This window comes from Silene latifolia, chromosome 5 (genome assembly GCF_048544455.1).
Source record: "Silene latifolia isolate original U9 population chromosome 5, ASM4854445v1, whole genome shotgun sequence".
NCBI classification, from domain to species: domain Eukaryota; kingdom Viridiplantae; phylum Streptophyta; class Magnoliopsida; order Caryophyllales; family Caryophyllaceae; genus Silene; species Silene latifolia.
Window position 1 is genome coordinate 41212709 of NC_133530.1, and position 11333 is coordinate 41224041.

The 11333-nt window shown below is 35.5% G+C and overlaps 1 protein-coding gene across 1 annotated transcript; it reads left to right on the forward strand.

Moving 5' to 3' along the window:
* The first annotated feature begins 984 nt into the window (after positions 1 to 984).
* Positions 985 to 5080, forward strand: LOC141657322 (putative disease resistance protein RGA3). Its single transcript, XM_074464507.1, has 2 exons — positions 985 to 1132; positions 1950 to 5080. Exon 2 carries the CDS (start codon positions 1993 to 1995, stop codon positions 4774 to 4776), a length of 2784 nt encoding a protein of 927 aa, XP_074320608.1. The 5' UTR covers positions 985 to 1132; positions 1950 to 1992; the 3' UTR covers positions 4777 to 5080.
* The last annotated feature ends 6253 nt before the right edge of the window (positions 5081 to 11333 follow it).

Here is an 11333-nt window from a genome sequence, read left to right on the forward strand (position 1 = left end):
CGTGTCGTGTTCGTGTCGATCCACTTACATAAATGGGTCATTAAGACTCAACCCAAACCCATTAATTTCGTGTCGGGTTCGTGTCGTATTTTCGTGTCGTGTCATTGTTTGCCGCCTCTATACTGGACAATCATATCAATAATATATATTAAATACAGAAACCAAGGGACTTTAATGTAATTAAAGAAAGTTATACAAATTAATTATACTATATAGTTTTAAATCATTAGCACCGTGTGATGGACCCGATTAAGGGATCTCAATGCAAATATTATATAATTTGGGTTAAAATTAAATTATATAGAAGCTTGGTAATTTTCCTAAATATTTGTAAGAGACTAAAACATGGTCAATTTCTTAAAATAAAATAATTAATTAAGATGGTCAATTTCCTTAAAATAAAATAATTAATTTAGATGGTCAATTTCAAGGATACTAAAAGAAAGAAGATGTTTGGTAATTTTCCTAAATATTTATAGAAGACTAAAAGATGGTCAATTTCCTTAAAATAAAATAATTAATTAGTATAAACATACACACTCATGGTATTAATTATTAATCATCATAAAATTATATACTAAATTTAAAATCTATTTAATTTTATTAAACTTTATAGTTTATTAGATGTACAGAGATGTTAATTATTTAACATTTACGGCGGGAGTAGTGAAAGTAACAATGATTAATGAAATGTTATTACTATTGTTTCATTAATAAGAATAAAATATTAGTAGTGGGAGTATTGAATTTGTCTCAAAATTTATTTCATCGTAATTTTAAGATATATCATAGAAAAATATATTAATGATAAATTTACGGGTTATGCAATTTTAAGTAATTTTATTTAATAAAAAAAAAATTAATGATAAATAGAGGTAGCCCGAACTAAGCCGGACACCAATACTAATTTCATTAATAGTGGAAACCAGAAAAGGGACACACGAACTTGAATAAAGGGCGTATTTTAAAGATGAATTTGATCGTGGACAAGAATTTTCGTATCAGACATGTGGATGCAATATTAAACATAAGTTGCTGAAGAAAAGTCGTGAACCTCTCAGGGTTTTGTAAGCATCCAACTTCAGAACTTGTCCAAGCAAATTTTGAGCCAACTCATTGCAAACATCTTCAGGTAACAACCCTCCACCCACCCATGATTCTACATGCCTATATTTTCTCGTTCGTTTGTTTGTTTAATTGAGTGATTTGATTGTTAATTTAGTACTCCCTCTCTCTTTCGGTCATTTATTTTCCTTTTTTATTTTTGGGTGTCTCAGTTAATTGTTGTCCGTTCTATTTTAGGATTGCATTTGATGAACAATTTGGTCAATTCACACTCAATTTTATCTACATGACATTTAATAATTGGCTATCTCCTCTGGTCTTTCTGTTAAAACCAAAGGAAGGGACGGAGCGAGTAAAATGGTTATTTTAACAGCATGTTTGAGATCCTGCCGTTAGATTCATAGTGAATGATGATTTTATGAGTGTTCACATAACGTTATACATTACGAGAAATGAAGAATATTGGATGGTCGTTCACATAACCCTCCGTCCCAATCATATGGTTGCATTTGGTTAAAAATCTTGCAAAGATTAAAAAAACAAAAAAAGCAAACAAATGATATGAGACAAATAGACTATAAATTTTTTTGTAGGTTTGTTTGGTTTGTATATTTATCTTGCAATAATTCTTGTTTAAGACTGTCTTAAGTTAAGAGGGCTCTCGTAACAGTTTAAAATAGAGGTGATAATGAAAGAAGGTTTGAGAAATCTTAAGTTAAGACGGTATTTAAGCAAGACCAACCGTTTATCTTGTTAACTTGTTTGTAACAGTTTTTCGAGAATGTACGATTGTATAAGTTGATAAGAAAGACATGAAATTATTTCTTCCTTTACTAATGACCCGTATATCTAATGTGATATGGACATATGGTCTCCGGACTCAGGTGAGTAGAATAACAAGCAGAAAGTCAATTGATTCTAGCTGCAATGGAGGCTGCATTTCAACAGGGGTTCGCATCAGCTTTACTTGATGTCTTATTCAATAGAGTTACCAGTGTTGTGATTGCTGAATTCAAGAAAGTCCTGCAATCTGACGCGGCTCTGGAAAAACTTGAAACAAGTATTTTGCGAGCTCAGAACCTTTTGAGACAAGTAGACACCACTGAGATGCAAGGACAAGCTCAAACTGTTGTACAAAATAGGGTAGATAAATTGACCAGTCTCTATTACGATGCAGATGATCTGATGGGTGATATTTTATTGCTTTTGGAATCCAAATCAATGCTGTTAGAGCAGAGGCCCTTGTTAGGTAGTATATTGGCGTCTCCTCGACGTTGGGGGATGGCACGGGCTATCACTAAGCTGCAAGAGAAGCTAGATGCAATACTAGAGGAATTAAAACTACTTGAATTGGAACTCTCTAGCCAACCCAAAGCCCAAATGGGACAGTCTGAGCCTAATGATCGTCACAAACTCATTTTAGAAAAGCATTTCTTTGGGAGAAAAGATGACATGGAGATAATTACGCAGGAGTTGCTTTCTTGCTCTTTTGAGCGTCAGGGAGTTTCTATAATGGGTATGGATGGGATTGGGAAGACGAGGCTTGCTCGAATTATACAAAATGATGCTAGAGTTACTTCTCATTTCTCTCTGATATTATGGGTTGATGTACATGGCAACGGTTGCTTCAACCTGGATGAAACGATTAAGCAGTTGGATGAAATTCAAGCAAAAGAATTGTCTGATAACGACAATGTATTAATCACATTCGACAATCTGCTGGAGGTGAATCTTGTGGTTTGGTACAAGTTCTGGAATTACATTACAAACAAAGAAATTAATGGGAAAAAATACAGAAATATCAAATTCCTAATCACCACTTTCAGCTCCAAAGTTGTTGAGACAACTCGCACGAGTTCACATCATCTCCAGCCATTATCTGAAGACGATTGTAAAAAACTGATTGTTGCCACAGCCGAGTCTTTAAACCGGAATCTATGTGAATCGCATTTTGAACATGCTGCTATCCTGTCCAAGAACTGTGGAGGCTTGCCCTCAGTTGCTATAATTCTTGGAATTATGCTTTCGCAATATGATGTGGAGAAAGTGCGCAATATACTAAGATGTGGCTTGTGGGATTCATCTGTTTTTTACGAAGAAATTTTCCCAGCATTGAAGCCATGCTATACAAAATTCCAAGCTCATTTGAAGTGGTGTCTTGCCTACTTTTCACTCTTCCCGCACAACTATTCCTTCACTATTGACGAGTTGGTCCATCTGTGGGTGGGAGAAGGGTTTATCCAAGAACCACAAGGCAAAGACAACTTTAAGGAATTTTTGGGAATGTCAATCCTTCGATGCTCAGATCAGCTGGGTCACAAGGGAATTCCAACTTATGAACTGAATCAATGTAGTCATAAATTTGCACAATTAGCTGCTTCAAAAACATATTTGCGTCTTGCCCAAGGTGTACCGGCCTCCTACATTAATACTCGTCATTTGTCGTTGGCTCCCAGAAACGAATGTTTTAGTGTATGGGATGATCTCAAGAAATTTCGGAGACTTAGAACAGTTTTTGCAATGTTTGAAAGTATCAGTGATCCAATTCCTCGCTCTGCTTTCAAGAAACTCACCCGTCTGAGAGTATTATCCCTACGTGGGTCTGACGTTTGTGAACTCCCAGATTCCATCAACTGTCTGAAACAACTTCGGTATCTGAACATCTCTGATACAAATGTCAGATCATTACCCGAAACACTTTGTGAGCTTCGCAATTTGCAATTTCTCAAAATTGTGAAGGATGATGGAATCCTTGAAACTTTCCCCACAAACTTTAAGAGATTGACAAACATGATACATATTGATTGGGGTGTAAGAGAAATTAGGCATATGGGTTTACCTTCCCACATTGGCAATCTTTCAACACTTCAGACTCTGCCTCTATTTCCCGTTGGCAGCAAAGTCGGGCATCTCATCACAGAGTTGAAAGATATGAACCATCTTCAAGGGTCCATTCGCATTGAAAACTTGGAAAATGTGAAAGATAGGGATTCGGCCATAACTGCCGGGCTACAGGAGAAGTCATTCACACGAATAGAACTAGAATGGAAGAAGTCTCAAAGCACTCAAATTGCCAAAGAGGTTTTGGATTGCTTGAAACCGGGTGAAAACTTGAAAGAGTTGAAGATAACCAAGTATCATGGTGACATGTATCCAGAATGGATGACAGGTTCATTGCCTAAGCTTGAGGAGATGCACTTGCAGAATTGTCCAAATATAGATGTTTTGCCGCAACTTGGATTACTCCCTAATCTTAAACTTCTTATTCTGGAAGAAATAAAGAAGGTGACTAATGTCGATCATCATTTCTTTAGACAAGGGCATTTCCCAAAGTTGGAGTCGTTGACATTCATAGACATGGAGCAACTTCAAACATGGAATGTGGGGTTGGAAACAGACGTAATGCCTCCTCAATTACAAGTTCTTAAATTTAATGATTGCCCAAACTTGATCACTATTTCTTCTCTGAAACAACTTTCTTCATTAGAGAAGTTGACAATCCAGCGATGTGACGAATTGAGTTCGCTGCCAGATCTACCAATCTCACTCAACACCCTCATCATTGAAGAATGTGATTTGTTGAGAGACTCTTGTATAGAGGGAGGTCAAGACTGGATTAAGGTCGATTGTATTCCAAATGTAGAGATCAATTACCAGAAGATAGCGACATCAGCTTCAAATAACACTTCAACTAGTGATCAAACAATATGAGAACTCTTCTACTAACTAACGAAACGACAACAAGCTTTTGTTAGGTGAGATTAATGACAACCTTGTCAATCTATTATCTAATGATGGATTTGCCTAACTATCTTTCATTTTTAGTGTGGCCGGCTTTGTAATATGATGAAATATACTTCCTCCGTACCACATCAAAGTAACATATGGAAAAATTGAGTATTTAAGAAAAGGTAAAAAAAAATAGGTGGGTATGTAATTGTGGGTATTTAATGACATTTTGTGTAAATATTATATGGTTATAAGGATAACTTGGTAATGTTGTGCGCCAAATAAAGAATGTTATCTTTAGTATGGTACATCCGTTTATAATAAGTGTTACCTTTGCTCTGGTACGGAGCAGTAGCAAAAAGCTCTCTTAAGTCTTAACTCACTCTATATCTTATATTGTGGTGTAGAGAGTGTCAATCCATTTTACAATGTGCTCATCAGCGGCGGATCTACTAAGACCATTCCGGGGTGTGCGGACACCGAAAACAGAATTGTTTTTGCGTATTTTGTCTAATTTTCAGGCTAAAAAAATAAATTTATAACTTTTTTATGTATATATAGATTTTAAATATTAATCCGGACCCCGGAAAGAAATTTTTCTGGATTCGCTATTGGTGCTCATTTGTCTTGGTCATGTGTTTTTCTTTTTTATTCATTGTGAGGCGTATCTTAATCAAAGATAAATAAACAAATGACAATTAATAGACTACTAAAATTTGAGCTTTATAATAAAATTTTCGAGTTTTGGCTTAAAGATTTTGAGCTTACCATAGAGTTTATGCACTAAACCGTTTAAAACATAAAAAAAAAAAAAAAAACTTTAAGAAAGCCCATGCTCAGTGAAACACTTAAACCACTTATTAAACTGTAAACTTTAATACTCTGGAAACAAATATTAGACGTTGGGTAATGGTGGTGTTAAACACTTAAACCGTCATTTGAGTCGTACAGCTGCTGCAGGTGGTTTTGTTGACTCCCACCATTTTATCTTTTGAAGGTTGAGAAGGAGGTGTGGGTAGGTGTGACCATCATTGCCTAGTAGTGTTGTTCAAGCTGCAACGCGGTGGAGCATGTGGTGGGTTGTTTCTGGGTTGGAACAAAGGACTGCGAAGAATTGCGATTTCTGGTTCCAAGATTACTGCTCCGTGGATTTACGTCTTGGAACCATCATTTTAAGTTTATCAAAGGATTTTTTTTGGTTAAACATAACCTTTAAAAAAAGCTCTTTGCAAAACACTACTTTTAAAAAAAAAAAAAAATGTAAAACACCACCTTTAAAAATCAAAAAGTTGCAAAACACTACTTTTAGGCAGGGGTTTGACCCAATTAATAAAAATCCGTTGATGACTCACTATTAATTACTCCAATAAATCTTCTTGTGACGGATATATCCGTCACAAACTTATAACGGGTCAAATATCACTTACATGGGTAGATAAGACAAACATAGAGTGCCTAGGGAGCTATAAATCATTTGTCTTTATCTACCCATGTGAGTATTATTTGACCCGTCACAAGCTTATGACGGATACTGTCCGTCACAAATGAGAATTTGTGTAATTACTCAATCATCTCTCAAAAAAAAATACCCTATCACGTGTGAATGTGTGATGACCAAACTGCTCCCTCCACTTTATTTCACTCTCTCTTCACTTCTTAATTTTAAATCTAAATCACCTTATACAATTCCAAATTTTTACAGTTGAATAATCCAATTCATAAACAACCCCAATTCCTTGCGATTATCATCTGAATCTTGCTGGGGGGATTAATATAAAGGGTTTGTTGGATAAATGGAGGGGAAATTAAGAAAGAGGAGGATGAATTCGAGGGAAAACAAAAATAACAGAAAAGGTCAAACATACATGACACGTGTGAACTATTATAACATCGGAAATGAATTAAACTGATGGAATTCGGTCAAAAAGTAGTGTTTCGCAACTTTTTGGTTTTTAAAGGTGGTGTTTTACAAACTCTTTTTTTTAAAGGTAGTATTTTACAAAAAAACTTTTTTTTAAAGGTTGTGTTTAACAAAAAAAATCCTTTATCAAATCATAAGAAAGCCACGGGAGCATGGGTTTAATGTTATGGGTCCAGCCCATATTTTTGGTGCACAAGTATGTATATTATTCATATTGTGTTTTGTGTGTTAAGTCTAAATGACTTAACTTGTTTGGCCCAAACTTAAAGGTTTGGTTCATGCCCCTTTTGGAAGCTTCTTTTTTTGCTTTAGGCTAAAATAGGCAGCAACTATTTTGTGGCTCATAATACACACAAAAATTCTGAAAACAAAAGGAGAGAAAGGCAGAGAGTTTGAGAGGGATTCGGCTCGATTTTTTTGCAGGACAACTTTACTAGACTGTCGATTGCAGGAGTTTTAACTTTTGGATCGTCCTGAAGCTTTGCCAGGTTGTTCCTGACATCCAAGCCCACATTCTGACAGTTGGCGGGCCAGATAAAGCGGCCACGCAAAGTTTGAGCACCAACGGAAGACATTTGGGGGTGCCGGTGTGCCACAAACCAGCATTCGCCGAAACTCGGGTTATCGTGAAAAATGTGTTAAAAGATCGTTATTTGAGGTCAAAATCGAACAGTTGATTTACGAAATCGAACAGTTGATTCTCAAATGAGCTCGGACGCGTGATTGAAAAACAGGAGAAAAAGAAACAGTTCCTGACGACCTTTCGAACGGGCCAAATTGAAATGTATATAATACACGGTTTTTCGGGATTAGGTCCCGAAATAAAATTCTCCGAAATCATATAGAAAGTTCCTCGGGTCGATAAAGCGGCCACGCAAAGTTTGAGCACCAACGGAAGACATTTGGGGGTGCTGTGTGCCTGAAACCAAACATTCGCCGAAACTCGGATTATCGTGAAAAATGTGTTAAAGCTCGTTATTTGAGGCTGAAATCGAACAAGTTGATTCTTGAAATGAGCTCGGACACGTGATTGAAAAACAAGGAGAAAAAGAAACAGTTCCTAAATTTACCTTCCGAAGGGTCAAATTGAAGTGTATAATACACGGTTTTTCGGGATTCCGGTCCCTTTAATAAAATTCTCCGGAATCACATAGAAAGATCCTCGGGTCGATAAAGCGGTCACGCAAAGTTTGAGCACCAACGGAAGATATTTGGGGGTGCCGGTGTGCCACAAACTAGCATTCGCCGAACTCGGATTATTGTGAAAATGTGTTAAAGCTCGTTATTTGAGGCTGAAATCGAACATGTTGATTTCTGAAATCGAACAGGTTGATTCCTGAAATGAGCTCGGACGCATGATTGAAAAACAGGGAGAAAAAGAAACAGGTTCCGGTACGACCTTCCGAACGGTTGAAATTGAAGTGTGTATAATACACGGTTTTTCGGGATTCCGGGGTCCTGGAATAAAATTCTCCGGAAATCACATAAAAAGTTCCCCGGGTCAGATAAAGCGGCCATGCAAAGTTTGAGCACCAACGGAAGACATTTGGGGGTGTCGGTGTGCCACAAACCAGCATTCGCCGAAACTCGGATTATCGTGAAAAATGTATTAAAGCTCGTTATTTGAGGATGAAATCGAACAGGTTGATTCCTGAAATCGAACAGGTTGATTCCTGAAATGAGCTCGGACGCGTGATTTAAAAACTGGGAGAAAAAGAAACAGGTTCCGGTACGACCTTCCGAACGGCTGAAATTGAAGTGTATAATACACGGTTTTTTTGGGATTTCGGGGTCCCAGAATAAAATTCTCCGGAAATCACATAGAAAGTTCCTCATGTCAAATAAAGCGGCCACGCAAGGTTTGAGCACCAACGGAAGACATTTGGGGGTGCCGGTGTGCCACAAACTTCTTTTTCAGCTCTAGTTTATCTGTAATCGTTGCTGGACAGAATCTGCGTCTTTTGGTTTCTTCTACTCTTAATTTTATCATTAATAAGAGAAGAAGAAGAATGGGGTGGACTTCTTAAAAGTCCTGTGGTTTTTATCCTTCACACCGAAGGAGTTTTCCACGTATCATTCGTGTGTGTTTTTATGTTTTCGTTCTTTCTTTATTGTTCATAATTTTTCTGTCTATTGTTGGGTTTATACTTGGTGATTTGTCAGGGTAAATTGGATTGGTGTCCTAATTGGGTTGGTTGAGTTGAAGTTGATCCTTGTGGGTGTTGTTGTTGATCACAACTTTGGTCCCTTTAACTGGTATCAAGAGCTTTAGGTTAATCTAGTAGAAACCATGGACGGTAGTGTGAAAGTTCTATGGATAAATTGACATAAACCAATTATTCCATTTGGAGACCTACGATGGATGACTTAATATATTGCAAGGACTTGTTTGATCCAATTGAAACAATCACTGATTCGGATGGTAATTTTGCCAAACTTAATAAACCGGAAAAAATGGAAAGTAGAGAATGGGAAAAGTTGAAAAGAAAGACTTTGGAGACTATTAGACAATGGTTGATATTAGTGTTTTCAACGCCATGTGTCTCAAGAGACCGACCCATATGAATTGTGGAAGAAATTAGAAGGTCTTTATGAAAGAATGACGGCTCATAACAAAGCTTCATTAATCAAGCGACTTGTTAATTTGAAATTGAAAAGTGGGAAGTCAATGTCAAACCTTTTACCGGTTTCAATACCTTACGAATCGGTAACGGCCCATGACGTGCTTTGGCCTCGCGCCGGAGTTCCGTGGGAGAAGTGCCACCGCCTCGAAACCAACGCGCGGCGCGAATGGCTTTGTCCACAGATATTAATGTTGAATATGTGTCCTCAACAATAGTGCGATCACATGTTTAAATCTCATGTTAAGAAAGGGATGATTCATTTATATAGTCAACTGATCATCATTAATCGGTAATGATTGGCTAACTAGAGTTTGACATTACTTTCGTTTGACGGTGGTGGTCAGTTGATCCCTTAAGGTCACACCTAAAGGACAATTCCCTTAATAGACAAATTGATTAATTGTATGACGATACAAGTTAATCAATTCCTTAAAATTGAACAATTCAATTGTGAGAGAGAATATTTATATCTTATTGTAATGGGATTAAATAAGATTTATTTTAGTAATTGAAATGCTTTATTACTAAAATTGTTTATTGTTTGTGAAACAATGGAGAGAAGAATGAATGGTTAATTATAATTACAAGATGTTGTGAATTATAATTATATGACCCATTTTATTTATGTGATCAAGTATCACTAGTCAATTTGTTGTATATAATTTAATTAATTTATAAAATGATATTTATTTGATAAATATGTATTAAATTAATTAATAACATACTACATGTGACATATTGTGTGACAAATGACAAATTGACAAAATAAAATGGTAGTCCATTTTATGTGATATGGACCGAAATATGGAGGGAGTAGTGATGGATTGTGGTTGCTTTATTTTATTTGATAAAATAGCTAATCATACCTATACAACAATTCTTACACACCTACTCTTACATGTCTTACACAACCTATTTCTTGTGAAGACCAAAAGAAAAAAGGAAGATGCCCTTTTGGACATACTCCAACCGGTCCTCCCTCTTCTTCTTAAGAGAATTTTATTCTCTTATTGTTCATTCATTAACATTACATGCAAAATTGCTCTATTCTCTCAACCTCTCTCTAAAACAAGTTTTTAGACAACAAAATTGTTCATAAAATTCTAATATCAAAATGAGGTTACTAGTGTAGTAATAATAACAATATTAGAATTAATTTTAAGGGTACTATTGTATTAATCTAGTTAATTAGTATACTAGTTTAAGGGATTAGTCTTGGGTGCAATCAAAGGAGAATCTCTACATTGTGATTTTTGGAGGATCATCCATCATTTTAAGCTCAAGAACAAATAAGGAAGGTGACCTTATTTGTGCCCTATATTTCGAACCATATAACAATGTAACTGACATTATTTTTCCTTATTAATCTCTTATTTTGTTATACATGCACTAGATCTAAAAGACCACAAATTAAGAAGTTAATTAGTTCTCTATTAGAAGAGTCTAATAATAGGTATATGAACCTAACAATTAATAGAGAGTATAGTATTTGTTCATTATCAAATCCGTCTGGATGTCGAATTAGGTGCAAAAGTATGGTGTATTTTTAAGTATATTATTTGTCGTCCCACGTTGTAAAATAATGTAGGTGTGATGAATATATATATTACGAATAAATAGCTGAATTTTTCCACATCAAAAGATTGTCATAAGGTGAATTGTCTCACATCAAAATATTATCATAAGATGAAGTGATCCTATGATTATAAGTAAGAACCATCATGGGAAATTAGGTATCAACACAAAATCTTTTGAATCTTTCGAGTATTGTCATAATACAAACAATAAAGAAGATTATATATTTGCGATATTATAATATGTTTATTTAAAAAAACTATGAAAATAATATAATTAGATTTGTGGTAAAAAAATGTTATCATTAGAGTATAAATTTCATATAATTTGCACATATTTTAACTATGATAAAAATTTTTGAAAAAAAAACGTACGAATTAATAGATAGTATAGTATTTGCCCATTATTAAACCGGGTTC